The 19408-nt window shown below is 50.6% G+C and overlaps 1 protein-coding gene across 4 annotated transcripts in view; it reads left to right on the plus strand.

Annotated features, from left to right (window-relative positions):
• Nucleotides 1-19408, plus strand: part of SYNE3 (spectrin repeat containing nuclear envelope family member 3) — a 91256-nt gene that overhangs the window by 19898 nt on the left and 51950 nt on the right. For 2 of the 4 annotated variants that reach the window (XM_067726600.1, XM_067726590.1), the window contains exon 2: nucleotides 18732-18889. The exons of 1 other annotated variant lie outside the window; for it this stretch is intronic. In XM_067726600.1, coding sequence (XP_067582701.1) covers nucleotides 18746-18889 — 144 coding nt within the window. In that variant the 5' untranslated portion in view covers nucleotides 18732-18745. Of the gene's footprint in view, nucleotides 1-14878; nucleotides 15023-18731; nucleotides 18890-19408 lie in introns of all 4 variants that reach the window. One more of the 4 variants, XM_067726607.1, reaches the window with a different exon arrangement.

Here is a 19408-nt window from a genome sequence, read left to right on the forward strand (position 1 = left end):
AGTCAGCAGTGGAGAAAAGATCCTTGGACTTGAACTCTGGTTTCTTTGTGGAAGAGCAGGTTTCCAATAAAAAGAATGCCTTGGGGTTAAACAGCACTTTACAAAGCATTTCCAAGCACGTGATTGAAGGTTCCAGGTTGCCTGGACCCTTTTCAGTGCAACATTGTTTCCAGACAATTGGTCAGGCGCTGCCCTCCCTGCCTGTGGGTCTGTCACTGATCAGAGCACGCCACTCCCTTGCTCACAGACCCTCGCTGGTTCCCTAGTGCTCACAGAGGGAAGTCAGTGCACCCCTCTCACTCCCCTGCCTGCCTGTCCGTCACAGCTTCCTTTAACAATTCCCAAGCCCACTCTGCCGCCTGAACTTGGCGTTGCACTTTCCCAGCTTTTGCTTATGCTGGTCCAACAGCTTGTTATACCCTTTCCCACTTGTCATCTTATCCAGACCCTGCTCATCATTCCATCTCAGTCAATGTGTCCCCTCGTCTGTGAACCCCTCCCTGGATCCCCTAATCAGCATCATTGCTCCACTCTCTAGGCTCCGAGTTTCTCACGTGCCGCTCCATTTGAGCATATAAGAGCCTCAGAGTCTGCGGTCACGCAGACCGTGTTTATAACCCGCCGCCTGCGCCTGGCTCACCGCTGTGTACATCTGGATGTTAAAGCCGACTGGTCTTGGATTTGACTCCTTATCTCCTAACTAGTAGCTCTGGGACCTTGGGCAGAGCACAAAACTGCTCCATCTCAGTGCCCTCGTCTGTAAAATGGGAATGAGTATTAAGACCTGCCTCTCACTGGCTCTCCCCTGTCATCTTTGTGTCTTGAATTCTTTTTGTCACTTAATGTTAACATAAATCTATGTCTCTGATCTCTCTCTCTGTAATTGTCCATAATGTAAAACAGAAATATTGTCATAGTTTTTGGATATTTTATGTTCTTAATATTTAAGAACATTTAAATTATTTTGTCTAAAAAAAAAAAAAAGACCTGCCTCTCAAGTATAAAAAATATTTTTAGTGTTAACTCAGCAAATGCTGTCAATTGAATTGAGTAACTTCTCACGGGGGTGGGTCTCTTTCTCACAGGAATGGGTGCTTAAATTAGGTCTGTTTGAAGGGCCCTCTTAATTTGGAGATTTTGATTGTTTCTTTTACAGAAAAAGTTTTATTGAGATATAATTCACAGTATACCATTTAAATGGGTGCATTTAAAGTGTACAATTCCATGCCTTTTTGTATATTCACAGAGTTGTAAAAACATCACCCCAGTCATTTTTAGAGCATTTTTACTACCCCACCCCGAACCTGCACAATCCCCGGTCCACCCATGCACCCACCCCAGCCCTGGGCGCCACCCATTTCCCTTCTGTCTCTACAGACCTGCCTGTTTTACACATTTCGTGTAAGTGGAACCATACGATATGTGGCCCTTTGTGATTGGCTTCTTTCACTTAGCATCATGTTTTCAAGGTTCTTACATGTTGTAACCGCATCACTACTTCATTGCTTTTTATTGCTGAGTAATATTCCATGGTGTGGATGTAGCATATTTTATTTATCCGTTCATAAGTTGACAGACATTTGGGTTGTTTCCACTTTTTCGGCTCTCATGAACATTTGCGTATAAGTTTTTGTGTGGACATATGTTTTCATTTCTCTTGGAATATACCTAGGAGTGGAATCACTGGATCATGTGGTAACTCTGTGTTTAATCATTTGAGGAACTGCCAGGCTGCTTTTCAAAGTGGCTAAACTTTTTATATTCTCACCAGCAGCATAAGAGCGTTCCCCTTTCTCCACATCTTCACCGATACTTTGTTATTGTCTGTTGTTTTGATTATAGCCATCCTTACGTATGGGAAGTGGCATCTCCTTTTGGTTTTAATTTGCATTTCCCTGATGGCTAATGACATTGAGCATCTTTTCATGTGCTTATTGGCTATTCGTATGTATGTCGTCTTTGAAGAAATGTCTATTCAGATCTTTTGCCAATTTTATAATTGGGTTTTTGTCTTTCTAGATATAAGTCCCTTAGTGGGTAAATGATTTGCAAAATTTTCTTCCGTTCTGTGGGTTGTTGTTTCACTTTCTCAATGGTGTCCTTTGAAACACAAAAGTTTTTAATTTTGATAAAGTCCAGTTTATCTTTTTTTTTTTTCTTTTGTTGCTTGTGCTTTTGGTGACACATCTAAGAAATCAGTGCCTAATCCAAGGTCAGGAACATTTGCACCTACGTTTTCTTCAATGAGTTTTATAGTTTTGGCTCTTACAATTTGGCCTTTGACCTATTTTGAGTTAATTTTTGTATATAGTGTGAGGTAGTGGTCCAAGTTCATTCTTTTGCACGTGGATATCCAGTTGTCCCAGCACCATTTGTTAAAAGGACTATTCTTTTCCCGTTAAATTGTCTTGGCACGCTTGTTGAAAATTAATCGTCTATAAATATGAGAGTTGATTGTTTCTTATCCGTGGGTTATTTTGAAGAAATGTAATGCTTTCCTTCAGAGGCAGAGATGTTTTTATACCAAGATGAGTCCTGGCCATAGCTCTGCCACTGAGCTGCTGCAAGATCTTGGGTGGGTCTCTCGCCTTCTCTAAGCCTCAGTCTCCCCATCTGTAAAATGGCACAGCTAGATAAGAAGATTCCCGAGAGGTGGTCCAGTTGTTTTTGTTGTTGTTTGTTTGTTTGTTTTTGTCCGAGTTGCACGGCATGTGGGATCTTAGTTCCCTGACCAGGGATCCAACCCGAGCCCCTGCAGTGGAAGCACGGAGTCTTAACCACTGGACCGCTGGGGAAGTCCTGGTCCAATTGTTACATGCGGAAATGTAGGGAGGTTTCCGCAGTACTTTTCACTGGCTCCTGGGGGTGTCCCATGAGGCCTAGCCCTGCAGCCTGAGATCTGGAGCCAGTCTGAAACCTGTGGGCAGTTTCAGGAACTCCCTACCCTGGCCTGGCCCCATGGGAGCCAGCCCTGCTTTTCCAAGAATATTAGTGTTGTGCTCACTTAGTAAGCAACACCGCCATCCTCCTCCAGGCTGGCTGTGCTCCAGGCCTGGGTATACAGAGCAGATGAGACACAGCCTCTGCCCTTGAGAGCAACAGTCTAATGGGAAGACAGACACGTCAACAACAGTCGTGGAGCTGAGTGGCGTGTTCTGGTTGGCACTGTGTCCCAAGGGCTGCAGGTGCAGGGGGAGGGGGGCAGGTGGCAAAACTCGGCTTTGCTGGTAGGGCCACAGGCCTGGCCCAAATGTGAGTGCTTGCTCTGGGCAGTATCTGAAGAATGGTCGGGTGAGCTGTGTAGTATATTTCACAGCTCTTCCACGTGCCGTCCAGCAGCAGCTCCTTCTTAACTCGCATTAACCAGCCCTGATGCACTGACCAGGCGACTACTGACCTCTTGTCTCCGGGCAAGGCGCTGTGGTTAAGGAAAAGGCTCTGGAGCCAAGCTGCCCGAGTTTCAATCCCTGCTTTGCACGCTTTGGGGAAAGTCATTTAACATCTCTGTGCTTTGCTTCCTTATTTTCTAATATGGAGTTTTATATTAGCACCTACCCGGTAGCCTATTTGTTTCTAAAGCACTATAAGGTGCTCTAGGAACATGGCCTGGCACAAGGAGCCAGCTCTTATTAAGGTCTCTGGTTATTGCAGGTTGGAATTGTAGCTTGGAACGGTGTAGCACTGACCCCAGTGTTAGGCCCGCTACACAGTTGGTTACTATAGCCCGTGGCTATTACACGGTGTGACATGGTAACATGGTACAGTTAGCCTATAGGTTGCCTGACAATCATTACAGTTCTGTGCCTTTGAATAGAGCAGAGCTTCTCGCCAGTGTATACGTCCCTTCCTAACAGCTGTTCTGTTTAAAAAAAAAAAAGCCCGGAGGTGAATCGGATGTGCCCCTTCCCTTCAAAACATCTTCCTGTTTAAAGCTCCCCCATCTCAGAGAGGAGGAGGTCAGGCAGAAATTCTTGCTCTCATTTGACCAAAGAGACTGGTGTTTGGAGCTGGTTAGGGGCAGAGCCTGCACTGGACCCCATGCTCCCTAATTCCATTTTGGGGCCTGCTCTGCCCCCAATCCATGGCCTGAAGGAAGACTCTGATTTGGGGGTTAACAGGATCTATGCTGATGTCCACCCTTTCCCCATCCCTGCCTTTCCCAAGTTTCCCTGAACCTGCAGCTTGTGTATATTGAGGACCAAATAGGGCTGGTAAGATGCTCCTTCTGGCTTCACACATATTCCTTTTAATAAAAAAGACCAGGGAGTTCCCTGGCGGTCCAGTGGTTAGGACTCAGCGCCTTCATTGCCGGGACCTGGGTTCAATCCCTGGTCGGGGAACTAAGATCCCGCAAGCCGCGGGGCATGGCCAAAAATTAATAAATTAATCAATTAATTAAATTTATAAAAAGACCAGAACTAACAATTATCAAGTACCTACTAAATGCCAATGGGGGTAAATATTATTCTTTATATTTTCCAGATTTATCTATCCACCCATGAACATTTGTGAGCGCCTACTGTGTGTCAGTGTCTGTCTCAGGTACCTTGATCAAGGTAGCAGTGATCAAGATGGGCAGTTCACATTCAAATGAGAACAGCAGGCTGAGTTCAGTGGTGCTGGACTACTGACTCGGAAGTTGTTGATTTCCATCCTGGACGCTGGGAGACCCCGTGGCAGCCACACGACTTGTTGAGCAGACATCCAGGTCCCTACTGAACCAGGGGCCCGCAGGAGCATGGATAAGGGCCCCATGGCACTGCTCTTTGGGAGCTCCGAGAGCCCCACGCACACGTGAGGGACTCCATTTATCTGTTTTTACACACTCCTGGCTGTTGGTTCAAGGAGTCAGCCGGCAGCGCCCTCGAAATTGGAGCAACTTCCTGCTGGCTGTCTCCCCATCACTCACCTCCTCACTCCCTTAGCCTCCAGCCTACCGGGCCCGCACTGAGCACGGCAGCCTTAAAGGAGGAGGAGCCTGGGAAGTGCAGAGCGCAGTCTGGAGCTTAGTACCTTGTCCTAAAGTACAAACGCAAAAGGCAATCAGACGGTTCGCCGTTAGGGACTGCCAATTAAAACCACAATGAGATTTCATTACCCACTGGTTAAAAGGGCTAAGATTAAAAAGACTGACCATAGAGGGCCGTGTGGGTACGGGAACTCTCATCCACTGCTGCTGGGAATGAAAAGTGGCGTGGCTGCTTTGGAAAATAGTGTGAATGTAAACATACACCTACCATCTGATCCAACCACTCCACTCCTAGGTATTTTTTTTTTTTTATTTTCTGTTTTTTTTTGGCTGCGTTGGGTCTTCGTTGCTGCGCGCGGGCTTTCTCTAGTTGTGGCGAGCAGCGGATACTCTTCGTTGCGGTGCGCGGGCTTCTCATTGCGGTGGCTTCTCTTGTTGGGGAGCACGGCCTCTAGAGCGCAGGCTCAGTAGTTGTGGCTCACGGGTTTACTTGCTCCGCGACATGTGGGATCTTCCCGGACCAGGGATCGAACCAGTGTCCCCCGAATTGTCAGGCAGATTCTTAACCATTGCGCCAGCAGGGAAGTCCCACTCTTAGGTATTTTTGCAAGAGAAATGAAAGTGTATGTCCACACACAAGTGTTTAGAGCAGCTTTATTTGTATAGCCCAAAACTGTCCATCGGCGGGTCTCCACACGCTATGGAATATTACGCAGCAATGGAAAGGAATGGACCACTGATACAGGCAACAACGTGGATGAATCTCAAACTAATTATGCTGAGTGAAAGAAGCCAGGACCACATCACCTGCCCCCATATATATATACATATATGTATATATATATATATGTATATATAATTCCATTTACGTAAAAATCTCCAGAAAATGCAAACTAACCTCTACAGACAGTAAGCACATCAGCGGTTGACTGGGTCAGGGTGTGGGCAGGAGGGAAGGATTAGAAGTGGAATCAGGAAACTTTTGAGGTAATGGGTGTGTTCATTATCTTGATTGGGGTGATGGTTTTGTAGGTATATATGTTAAAACTTGTCGAACTCTGCAGTTGAAATGTGTTTATTGTTTATCAATTTTACCCCCAAAGAAACCTGTTAAAAACAAAGGCCACCCCATCTCCAGTTAATCAGTAAGATGAATCTGACCCTGCCCTCCTCCAGAGAACTTGTTTGTGTCAACAGATACGAACAGCAAAGCATGAACCATGAGGTGAAACTTCTGGGTTCCGTCTTGGATTCATAGCTACTCACCTTGCCTCCCTAAACTTCAGTTTTCTACTGTGGGATGGAACTGATAGTAGTACCTTCCTCCTGGGGTTGTTGGATGGAGAACATGGGAAAATTCAGAGTGTTTAGTGAACGGATAGTAAGTGGTAACATGCACAGGGTCCCGTGGGCACCCAAGGAAGGGAGGAGCTGTTACTATGGGGGGAAGGAAGCTGGAAGTGTTTCCCCTGTGAGTGAACTGAATCTTGAAAGAACAGGGAAGAGTCTGCTAGAAGGAGGTGTGTATTGGGGTAGGGGAGGCTCACCAGGCAGAACTAGGCTAGGGAGGCAGCACTCAAGATTCTAAGCTTCTAGAAACTTCAGCAGTGTGGTACAGCTGGCGTGCAGGGACCAGGGGCACCCTGGTGAGTCAGGGCTGTAGGTTAGGTAGGAGCCTCATCCTTGAGGGTCCCTGAGGAGTCCCCTTCATCCTCCAGGCCAGGGTTTCTCAAATTGGGGTATGAGGAGGATTTCTCTGGAGACCATGAGGTGTTTTTTTTTTGGCTACACCGAGCGGCATGTGGGATCCTAGTTCCTGGACGAGGGATTGAACCTGTGCCCCTTGCAATGGAAGTGCGGAGTCTTAACCACTGGACCTGCAGGGGAGCCCCAAGACCATGAGTTCTATGAGAAGTTTTGAAATTTTTATCTAATAAAGACAAACAAAAAAATAAAAACCCTATATCTTGATGCAATGCTTTTGAATACAAAGACGTTTTCATCTAGTAGAAAGTGCTCATTTCTGAAGTCCTTCTTGATAAGAGTGGTTCTGAAAGTATATTATTGTGCAGCCATAATTTTCTTTTCTTTTTCTTTTCACAACTATATTTTTTCTTTAATTGAAGTATAGTGGATTTACAGTGTTGGGTTAGTTTCTGCTGTACAGCAAAGTGATTCAGTTATATATGTACTTTTTTTTTTTTTTTTTTTTTTTGCGGTATTTGGGCCTCTCACTGTTGTGGCCGCTTCCGTTGCAGAGCACAGGCTCTGGACGCGCAGGCTCAGCGGCCATGGCTCACGGGCCCAGCCGCTCCATGGCATGTGAGATCTTCCCGGACAGGGGCACGAACCTGTGTCCCCTGCATCGGCAGGCGGACTCTCAACCACTGCACCACCAGGGAAGCCCTATACATACATTTTTTAATATTGTTTTCTCTCATGGTTTATCTCAGGGTATAGAATATAGTTCCCTGTGCTATACAGTAGGGCCTTGTTGTTTATCCATTCTATATATAATAGTTTGCATCTGCTAACCCCAAACTCCCTTGGCCACCCTCCCTTCCTTGGCAACCACAAGTCTGTTCTCTATGTCTGTGAGTCTGTTTTTGTTTCATAGATAGGTTCATTTGTGTTATATTTAAGATTCCACATATAAGTGATATCATATGATATTTGTCTTTTTCTATCTGACATCACTTAGTATGATCATCTCTAGGTCCATCCATGTTGCTGCAAATGGCATGATTTCATTCTTTTTCATGGCTGAGTAATATTCCATTGCATATATAGATATACATATAGATATATGTACCACATCTTCTTTATCCATTCATCTGTCAAAGGACATTTATGTCTGTTCATGTGTAATTCAGGTTTGAGGGCCACAGGAGGTGTGTGTGGTCATTGTGGTTGAACCCGCTCCCTTGGGCTGTGGTGCAGACAGTCCAGGGAGGGAGCACTGGTTCCATGGGAGATGTTCAGGAAGGTAAGGCAGGTCTGGTGGGTTCAGGGGTGACTGTTGGAATCACCCCTCTGCAGGGAAGATTCCTACCTGAGGAGAAGGTATGAGGCGCTGGGGGCCTGGCATGGGCCCCTGATTCCCAGGGCCAATAAGAGAGAGGCCTGGGGAGGAGGTGTGAGGACATCTGTCACTGCCATGCTGTCACGGAAGACGCTGCCTTGGGCTGCTGGGGAAGGGAGGGGAGGGAAGGCGCAGGGACAAGGGGCCAACATCCATCCGAAGCTCCACCCCCTTGGCCAGATCTTCTTCAGCAGGACCTGGGATGGGCCTTGCCACACGGCAGATGGAACCCTCGCTGGTGGGACGAGACCTTGGAGATTTCATCTACAGGGTGATTGGGAGCGCGGCGGGTGCTTTCACTGCCAAGGCATGGGGTTGGGCCACGACCCACAGTGTGAAAAACCAAAACCGACCTAGAGCTCCCGTTTCCGAATCAGCGGTAGGCTGGGCAGCGTTGATTGGTCTGCCCAGACTCACGCAGCACTCGGTGTCCCACCCAGTCCTGGACTAGTGTGATGCCTTGCTCACTGCTGCTCTCTGACCCGCAACTGATGGCCAGTCCCTGCCTCCCCGGCCTCTGATCGCCCCTAGCCACACTCCCAGCAGCCGGCTGGGACTACGCGACCAGGGCTACTGGTAGGATGCTTCTCAGAACCGCCTCAGGGAGCCCTCTGCTTCGCGCCCTCTAATTGGCTGCCCTCCCGGCAGCCTGAGCCAATCACACCTGGCCCAAGGAGCCGAGGCCCCGCACCTTGGAGCCACTTGCCTTGCCCAAGGGATGCCCCTGTCCTCGCTGGGAGGTCGGGCCTTTGGTACCCCATTCTCTTAGAGTTGAACTTTGCATTCTCTCCCTCTCCCAGACATCCATATTTGACTGTGCTTTGCAAGGCCAGCGTTTCCCGGGTAGAAATCCTAGCGTCCTCCACGCTGTGCCTTTTGACGGAGAACTTGGGTTTAGTTAATTTCAGAGTGACTGGAAATGCTGTTTTATAGTCAGCTCTCTGGGAAAGGAGGTGGGCCAGAGCACAGTGGGCTTTCACTACCAAATACCATTTGTCAGTGATGGCAAAGCTGATTTGAGAATCCCTCTCAGAGCACTCGTCTTGAAAGCAGTCCCCTTTGTGGCTAGAATTGTAAAGTGGACCCCAGAACCCTGTTACTAAGCGGGGTTTCTTGTATGAACATTGACGAGCCCATGGACAGAGGGTGGGTTGTGGTGCCCTGTAGTTTGTGTGGCTTTGGTTCAGTCCCTTAATCCCTGCAAGCCTGTGGTTATCTCTGACGGGATAAAGCCCAGTAATTGTTCCCAACTCCAGATTCAGCAACCTGGGAGGGCTGTTGTAAGATGAAATAAGACGGTGTGAGAGTTCCTGGTCCAATGACCAATTAAGATGCTGCGGAGGGTGCCGGTCCCTGCTTCTTACACACTTTGCTCTCCAAATCACCTTCTGTGAATGCCAGATAAGAGAGCATGGCCCAGGACCGTCCTGGCGCTCTGAACGATGCTCTGAGCTGTGGCTTCTCCGTAACATTATCTGCAATAAGTAAACAAAAAAGAGTTCCCAGAATTCACTTGGAATAGGCTTTGGGATTAAAACCAGCTGCGTGGTTCCTGAAATCCCATCTGTGTATGGGAGAGCATGGGAATGAGTAAGGGTGGAAACTGTGTGTGGCAGCGCAGGAGTGAGTCACAGGAAAGGCGAGCGTGTCGCGGGAAAGGGAGTGTGCCCCGTGCCGGGGCACTGTGTCCGTCTGTGTGTGTGGGCCCCTGGCCAGGTTGGAGGGGCAAGCGCACTTGCCTATAGGGCCTGCCGTGGGAGCTGGGGTTTGCTTGGTTCTGGATCCTGAAGGTTCTGAGTTCTAGAGCAAAATGCCAGGGGGCAGCTGGGTTGGCAGAGGACCAGGTGGCGGCCCAGCAGCCGGGGCCTCAGTTTATTAAATCCAATTCTAGATTCTCGAGCGGAGCCCCAGGTTTACACCCTGCGGTCACCTTCCTGGAGCTCGGATGCTCATAGAAGACGACCCACAGGAGGCGTGGACGGCTCTCAGTGGGTTCTGGGGGTACAGGCGGGGGCGTGGAAGCCGGGTAGCACCGTGGTGTTTAAGAGCAAAGGCTCTGGACTCAGGCCATCCTGTGTTCCAGTTCTGTCCCCGTTACTTAACATCCGTCTGACTTTTGAGCAGTGTTCTTAGTATCATTGGCCCTCAGTTTTCTCAGCCATAAAATAGGGATAAGTGTCTCATTAGTCTTTGTAGGATAAATGAGTTAATAGCTGTAAGCCCTTTATCACGGAGTCAGGCACGTACAGAATGCAAGGTGCACGTGGGCTGTTAGAATTATTATTGTTAATCCTGGATCCACCACTTTCTGGCCGGCTGTTTGCTTTTCTGAGTCTCAGTTTCCATCCTTATAAAATGGTACTAATAATGTCAGCCACATAATAGTCACCCTTTGAACCTGACTTTGCCCCTCTCTGTGCTTGGGAGGGATTCGGTGTCGTGTTTTAGGGGCATTCCCTAATGGGGTTTGGTTACGTCTTAAGCAGGATTCTTGGAGTGTCTAGATCATTGAATGGCACGCGGTATTAGAGTGTCTGCACATTCCCAGAGAATGTTTTACATTGCCGTTATGGTGTTGGAGGGGCTGGAGCGGGGAGCTGTCCCAACCTGGTCCTTATGGGGTGTCTGACCCTCACCACTGGCACCACAGAGCCAAGGAGGGCCCTCCATCCTGCAGCCTCATCTTCCCAGGCCCAGGAAGGGGAAGGGAGAGGATGGAGGGCTCTAATCCCGCCGCCCCCAGGACACAGGGTTCTGAACCCTGATTTATTTCCCGTGGACTCCCCTTCAAGGTCAACCCAGCAAATGGTCAGTGTCAGTGCCAGTAACTTGTCCTTTGTCCTGCAAGGCTGGTCCCCCGCAGACCAAGTTGCAGCTTGGCCCATTGCTCAGGCAGCCCGGAATCAGGGCAAAGGGAGCTGGTGTCCTTCTCCATCTACAGATGGGCAGCCTTCGCAGGCCTGGGCTGGGAGACCTTCCTTCCCATCCCCTGGGTCACAGGAGGGTTGACCCCTGCGGGCTGCATCGCTCAGGTTCCCCTGTGCTGGCCCAGGGATTTCGCCCACAGCAGCCTTTCCGCCCTGGCTGGGGTGATGCCTCCCTTGGGGCTCCAGTTCCTGCCGCTTAGAGGCTCCCAGCCCGGGTCTGGTAACATCACCTCCTCCTTTGCCCCCTCCAGCCAAGGTGTGGAAGTAGCCGATCTCTGGGTTCCCTTTTGTCTCCTGGCAGCTTCTCAGCTCCTTCACCCCCATGGAGCCGGGTCCCTCTGGTTCACAGCTGGACTCAGAGTGGATTCACTCTGCCTGGTTGAACCCTGTCCAACCAGACTCACGGTCTTTGGGCTTTGGAATTTGACAGAACAAAGTTCAAATCTCAGTGCTGCCCTGATGGCCCTGTGCCCTGGACACTCCAGCCTCAGTGTTCTTGTCTGCGATTGCGGAAGGTGACGGCAGCCTTGCCCACTGAGCACTGGTTCTGAGCAGGTGCCTGATGAGGCCCCCAATATTCTAAGAGGAAGGTGCTGGTCGGTGTGGGGGGGGGGAGGAAGTTCTTCTGAGGTCCCTCTGCCAATCAGCAGAAGCTCTCCGCCTGAGAGGATGCCCTGCTGCCCTACCTCTGCTCCCTCCTGTGTGACCCACCCTCAAGGACCAAATGGATGACTTGTAGACAAGTGCTTAGCACAGACGTAGGCCTTTCATCATGGTGGAAATGTCAGCACCCTTTTCTCTTCCCTGGTTGGCTTTTTTTTTCCAAGTCTGCATCACGTTTTCCACCCCCTCCATCCAACCGCACACTGCTTTATGGCACTTCTGCCTGCGCATTCACCCTGAGGCCTCCTTGTGACTCTAACTAAGCTCTCCCCTTTTGACTCGATGGCTCAGGCCTGGAGCTCAGATTCTGGAACCTTCTTGGCCTCCCCTGAAGTACAGCCTCACAGTCCATTTCTGGGAGAGCTGTGTCCCCGGTCACCTCCTGTGGACGCGTCAGTCTCCCAGGCTGGTGCCTTTTCACCCGGGTTGCATCGGAACACATGCTCTTTCTTGAGTCTGCTCCTCTGCTCTGTCATCTGCCCTGCCCTGGCTTGTCTGTCATCAAGGAAAAAAGATCATTTCTCTTCTGGCTGTCATTTGTGATAACCACACGGGACGCTGAAAACCAAGGCTGCTTCCTTTCTAACCATCTCCTGCAGCAGACCAGCGCCGGCCTGAACCAGAAAGGGCCTGCATCCTGTCTGTGGTTCCTCAGGGACAGCCCAGAGGTGCATCTGGAGCCCCACTTCCTTGCTGCCTGCAGCAGCACCCCAGGGCTGCTACCCAAGAAGGGACTCGGAAATGGAAACAGCTTTTTAAAAAATGCCTGAGCACGTTTTTTTGGTTTTTTTGTTTTTTGCCAAAATGTTTGGAAAATGCATAGTTCCATTTTTTTTAAATCCTGTGTCCACTCAACCAATCCAAGAAGGACAAACTCATGGACGATGAGAATTCCCCCCTCCCTCCCAGAGAGGCGTGCCTGCCATGCTCGCTCCTGCAGCCTTCCCGCCTGGTCCTTGGCCTCATGCAGCTGCCCGTGTCTGCGCTGACCCCCTCCCCCCACCCCCTTGGCCAGGGCTTCCCTTCTGCGCCCACCCCAGCCAGGGTGACTCGCCTGAACCTCAATCAGTGTTGTCACTCCCACCTGAGCCCATGTTGGCTCCCGATTGCCCCCAGGGACCAGCCCAGCCTCCTGGACGTGGCTCTGGGGCTCTGATCTGACCCTTGCTTCCTTCATTGCCTCCCCGCATCCTCGAGCTCCAGCCTCCCCATCCCCCAGTGTGTCGAGAGCCTCCCCAGCATCCTTGCAGCACCTCCCACTCAGCTTGCACTCCCCTCTCTCAAAGCTCACTTTGGCCCCCTCACTGGACACGGAGCCCCATGGGCCAGAGCCTTACCTGGTTCGTCTCTGAACCCTGAGCACCCAGCAGCTGTTAAGATGCACAGATGCATTAGTCTATGGCTAGTAACCCCCATTCCTACCCCACACCCACCTTTGGGATGGTGTGAGAGCCTCCGTCTGGATGCAGGTTTCTAAAGAAGGAAAGCCCTCCACCTGACCCCAGAGGAATTTGGGGTAAAAACAGAACTGCTTCCAAGTATGGAATGTGTTCCAGGTGCTGGGTAGGCGGTTTTTTCATTAACCAAATCTAGGTGTTGTCCCCATGCCATGGTCTGCATATTTATGTCCCCTCAGAATTCACCTGTTGGAATCCTGACCCACAATGTGATGGTGTCAGGAGTTAGGGCATCTGGGAGGTGATTCTAATCCTGTTCTAACATGAGGGTGGAGCCCTCATGAATGGGATTAGTGCCCTTATAAAAGAGACCCCACAGAGCTCCCTAACCCCTTCTTCCACGTGAAGATACAATGAGAAGTCTGCAGCCAGGTCTCCCGTGACTGTGCTGGCTCCCTGATCTCAGACTTCCAGCCTCCAGAACTGTGAAAAGTAAATTTCTGCTGTTTGTAAGCCACCTGGTCTGTGATATTTTATTATAGCATCCCAAGCGGACTAAACCCCATTTCCAGGTGAGGAGATGGGGACTCAGAGAAGTTAACTGACTGACCAGATGTCACACGGCTCGTGAATAGCGGGCCCAAGACCACCAGGACCAATTATAAGTCCTTCTGGCCTCAACATCTGTCCAATCCCAGGACACATGCCTGTGGGTCACTTAGCCGCTCACTTTGCCTGCTGGCCGCTGTGGCTCCCTGCAGCTGCTGGTTACAGCCTTGGGGCATCTACAGCTGAAGTTGGCAAACTGTGGCCCATAGGCCACATTGGGCTAGTCGTCTGTTTTGGTGCAGTGAATGGGAAATGGGTTTTACATTTTTTAAGGGCTGTAAAATCAAAGAAGTATATGCAACAGAGACTGTATATGACCTGCAGAGTATATACTATAAGTATATAGATAAAGTATGAAGATAGTCACTACCTGACCCTTTACAAAAAAAGTGTGCCCACCACTGTATAAAAGGTCCCCAGGACCACCTCCTTTGGAGTTTCCACGTGGCCCTGGGAGGCTACTCACCTCGGCCTGCCTTAGAGGGGCCACGATGCTGGAAGGGGTGCTCTGAACTGGCTAAGGAGGGGGGTCCGTGGGGAGAGAAGGTCACCAGGGCCCAGACCAGGCTGACAGTCTGAGGGCAGAGGCTGATGCGTAGGCCCCAGCTGGCGTGGCTCACAGAGAGCTCAGTAATATGGACCCTTCCAACCCACAACCTCAAAGACCCTCAGAGACCCTCTGTTCAACACTCACAGTGTGCACATGGGGAAACTGAGGCCCAGAGAGGCAAAGGCGTGCTCAGGGCAAATGTGCAGATTCCACGCCCAGGGCTCCTTCTCCTACCTTCCCCGCCACATTGTGGAAGGCTTCCCACCCTGCTCAGCCCAGTACTATGGGTCATCTCCTTGGCTTATTTGTTCTTTCAGTCAACATTAATGAAGGGCTGGTAACTTGACGCTCCAGCACTGGGGTGCAGAGGTGGAAAGGCAGCAGGAGAGGAGGTGGCCTGCCCAGAAAATATAGTTGGTGGTCACGGTGCTCTGGGGTTCCCCGCCGGACAGCAATGCTTGGGGGAGGGGGCTCGCTTCTAGAAGAGGGAACAGAGGTCATTGTCTTGGCTGTGTCAGAGAGGCACTAAGAACTGCACATCTGCCCTGGGGTTGGCTGTGAGGAGGCATGGCAGGAAGCAAGGCTGGAAACAGGGTCACGCTCAGGGCTTGGGGGTCGGTCGGAAGACCGCTGCAACGTATCTTTTAAACAGGGCAATGGTCAGCTGGATTTGTGTTTTAGGAAGCCCCCTCTGGTTCCCGCCCGGAGAAGGGATGGGAAGAGGGGCCGAAGCTGTTGCAGTCGATTGAGGAAACGGAGGGAAATCCATGATGTTCCTGGTGAGGGATGCGAAGGAGGGATGTCTTCCTGGTCCATAAACCAATTGTGAGTGGGCTTTTCTTGAGCTGCTCATTTGCTTTTTAACTTTAAACTTTTAAACTTGTGTAAGGAAGCAGGCTCTCCTTTCCATCAGTTGTGGATTCTAACCCAGGTCCATGGACTGACGGGGCTATGGATAGAATTGCTACTGACCTCTAACTAATGGCAATTTCTTCAGTTATGCAGGAGGCAAAACAAAATCAAAGCCTACTCTGTTATTAGCAGTGGCTGTAACTTCGTCACATATATTTTTATGTTGCACTGCAGTCATTGTAGATTTCTTGAAGTGTATTTTATGCCCATCAGTATTTCAAAATTCCAGTAGTTATTAGACCCATTGTCATTAGATCTTGTGATTTAATGTGTTAGTAAGGTAGTGTGTGGTGTGTGTGGGGGGGTGTGTGTGTGTGTGTGTGAGATAAATTCGATTTTGATATTTTGATAACTATGTTTTAATATGATTGGTTTCCTTTGTAATTCTTGCAGTTTATTCTCGGCATTTAAAGACTTTATTCCAAGAAGGGGTCCACAGTAGAAGTCCATCCCCCTCCCCTCAAATCCCCCACCCTGGTTTGCAGTTCATCCACCTGCAGCCCACACAGGTGTTCAATATGCAGCTTCTCTTCTGGAAGCTTCTTTTTTTTTTTTTTTTTTGCGGTACGCGGGCCTCTCACTGTTGCAGTCTCTCCTGCTGCGGAACACAGGCTCCAGACGCGCAGGCTCAGCGGCCATGGCTCACGGGCCCAGCCGCTCCGCGCCATGTGGGATCTTCCGGGACCGGGGCACGAACCTGTGTCCTCTGCATCAGCAGGCGGACTCTCAACCACTGCGCCACCAGGGAAGCCCCCTGGAAGCTTCTTGAGGCAGAGGTGGTGCCCACTTATTCGCTTCTGTGGTTGTAGCATCTGGCTTAGCTAAAAGTGCGTGTTTAATTCCTGTGTGTTTCACTGACGTGGAATGAAGTGGTTTGGTAGCACAGGCCAAGAGGCCCTGGTCTCTTGAACTCTGCCGGCAGCTTCACCAAGCTGACAGTTAGTGGTCCCCCATCCAAGGTTAGAAGCCCCCATCTGAGGCTGATCCGTGGGTCTGAGGTCCACCCGAGTCCTGCCCCACCCTGCCGGACCCCTAGTGTTCCATTTGAGTACCTTGGGGTCTCCAAACCATCACACCTCCCAGGCCCTGGGCATTTCCAGCTGCAAGAAGGGTTCTCCAAACCTCGCTGCCTCTGGGTGTTTAGAGCATCCACCCCCCTCCGCATCCTGTCATCCGAAACCCTGGGAGCTAGTTTCGGCTCCTCCCATTCATCGCTTTGTAAAAAATAAAAGCTGAGCTTTTGGAAGCCAATCAAGTCACACACTAGACGAGAGATTAAAGCCACAATGAACCAATTTAAATGCCTGCGCATTCTAACGTGCTTTTCAAACGAAGCATTCAAAGGTAGGGAGTGGCTGCAGGGAACGTATTAAGTTGTTAGAAAAACATCAAAACATCTCCAGAAGAAAATAGGGAGACTGAGCTCTGAGGACCGAGGTCCCAGAGGGAAGCCCACCCTGGGTCACACACTCCCTTCCCCTCGCTGGTGGCGTCCTTCCCCTCTCCCAGCGTGCATCGCGCAATCTGATCGCAGAGCTGCCAGTGCAGGGATAGAGGTGAAGGGCGGGATGCCCACATTCCCAGTCAACGCCTGTTGTACAACCAACTGATGATTGAGAAAAAAGGGCCAACAGACAATTCAGCCAATGTTAAGAAATTATTTGGTTTTTTTAATTTTAAAGTAACGGTTGCCTTTTCTGGAAAATTCACAAAGTGCCTAAGAGGAAAAATAGGGAAACAGAAAAACTTCCAACTGTGATTCCACCAACCAGACAATGGTCCTTAGCCACGTGGCCTCCGAAGACACCCTGCCAGGAAAAGAGCGGCCCGAGGTCACGTGGGATGCTTTCAGCCACTTGCCCACACCCCTCTCTCCGCTTCATCACATGGGCATTGGCTTTTGTTTGTTTGGACGACTTCACGTGGCTTGCGGGATCTTAGTTCCATGACCAGGGATCAAACCCATGCCCCCTGCAATGGAAGTGCGGAGTCCTAACCACTGGACCGCCAGGGAAGTCCCTACGTGGGCATCGTAATGGCGAGATTTCCCAGTCTTTTTCTATGAGCATGTTTTTTTTGTGGTTGTTTTGTTTTTATTAGCTGTAGAACTGGGGCTACTAAGTATAAATTTTGTTGCATTTTTTGATATTATCATTAGAACCCACGTATTCTCCATCACAAATTCATTTCAATCCTACTTGTTATTGGCTGCATAATATTCTTTTTTTTTTTTTTTTTTTTTTTTGCGGTACGCGGGCCTCTCACGGTCGTGGCCTCTCCCGCTGCGGAGCACAGGCTCCGGACGCGCAGGCTCAGTGGCCATGGCTCACGGGCCCAGCTGCTCCGCGGCACGTGGGATCCTCCTGGACCGGGGCACGAACCCGTGTCCCCTGCATCGGCAGGCGGACTCTCAACTACTGCGCCACCAGGGAAGCCCGGGCTGCATAATATTCTGAAGTGCAAGTGTGTGATACTTTCCTTAACTAATTTCCTATTGTTGGGCATTTGGGTTGTTCTTAGTTTTGTTTTGTTTTGCCTTTTTAACAAATGCTGTGGTTGGTTTTGGGTGCATGACGCTTTATGCCAACGCTGGGCTATTTCAGCATCAGCAGAGGGTTTACTCTGTGCTAGGCATTGTGGGAGATTGGAGGATAAACTAGACACAATCCTTTCACCTAAGATGCAGATATAAATAACTTTAATCCAAAGTCGGTTATAGTTGCCGTAAGCAGACAACTAGAACTGAAATACAGAAGAGTTTTTCCTGGGCTTAATGGGATTTTAAGAAAGTTACGTGAGAAAATCTGAGACCTTGTATCCGCAGCTAGAAGGTAAGGGAAAGAGAGGAGGGGACAGGATAGCAAAGCAGTTGGTTTAGCTGGGAGACCTATGCCAGGAAGCGGGCATCCCCGAAGGCAGTGGGTCTCAGCTCAGATGCTAGGTCAGTTGATTGTTAGTGGTTGCCAAGAGGTAGGTGGTGCGTAGCTCAGTGGAAACACTTAGAACATCTGCCAGGGACCCAGGTTTGGTGGAGAAGTAGCCACAAGACACCTGGCTCACCGGGCCATCCCCCAACCTGAGATATTAATTTCAGGTGAGATTCAGGGGCTGGCGTCAGCCTGGCCAATGCCCAAAAACTGTGTTTCTTAGGTTGAGGCTTTTTGATCCATTCAGATCAAGATTCAGTGTCTGTCACAGACATCTCAGCCTGTGTGTGTTTTAGGATCCACTTTTGGAGGGGTTTCCAGCCAAAAAGACAGGAGACAGTTGGCCCTGAGTGCCAAGCTAGCGTCAGAGGGGAGCAGGGAATCTGAGACAAAGGGAGCCTTTGCCAACCGGGCACCCTGGGCCCGCTCTCCCTGCCCAGCCCCCGGAGAGGCCAGACCTGTTTCCCTTCTCGGCCCACTTCCAGTCCTTTGGCTCTCTGACAAACACGATCGCCTCTGGCTGTTGGCACCGAAGCTGGGCATCAGGAGGGTGCTGGGGGTGGAGGGCGAGCCCCATTCCCAGGGTCAGGCTCCCCGACCCTCGCTGCCATCAGCTGGCTGGGGCCTCTCCACAGCTTGCCTTCCCCCCCGCCCTCCTCACCTGTGCGCCTGACCTCGTGTGGTCCTGTCTTCAGCCCCTGCAGGTGCCATGACTCAGCAACCGCAGGAGGGCTTCGCCAGGAGCATGGGGGATGCCCAGGAGTGGATGAAGGCTGTGCAGGAGCGGCTGCAGATCAATGACAACACCCAGGGGCCCCGCGCAGCCCTGGAGGCCAGGCTGCGGGAGACCGAGGTATGCAGAGACCGTGGCCTTGATAACCCTGTGGCCTTGGCCCGGTCCCTCCCTCTCAGGCCTCAGGTTTCCCAGCTGTTGCGTAGCAGAGCGGACTAGACGGGTGTTCTCAAAATCTGATGTCTTTGAATCTCCTGGGGTTTAAGTGCAGATTGTGATCCAGGAGCTGGGGGTGGACCCGAGATGTGACATTTCTGACGTGCTCTCGGTGACACCTTTGCTGGGAGTCCTAGGATCACACTTTCATTGTAAGGGTCTGACTCTCCCATCCTGGAAGGGGGCACCGTGCGGCGGGATGGTCTCCACCCCCAGGTGGCCCAGGCCCTGCTTCCTGCCCCTTCTCTGCTTCTCTGCAGCTGAGACCCCTCCCTTGGCTCTTATAGTCCAGCTCTACCCTGACCTGGCACAAGGCAGAGGCTCAGTGCTACCCTGACCGGAAGTGCCGATGCCCAGTGCCTGGCCCAGCACTGTGGTGCCCCCCACCTGAGGTCATCTGCTCTGGGCCAGGGGCTGGGGGAA

This window comes from Pseudorca crassidens, chromosome 1, assembly GCF_039906515.1.
Source record: "Pseudorca crassidens isolate mPseCra1 chromosome 1, mPseCra1.hap1, whole genome shotgun sequence".
Taxonomy (NCBI): Eukaryota; Metazoa; Chordata; class Mammalia; order Artiodactyla; family Delphinidae; genus Pseudorca; species Pseudorca crassidens.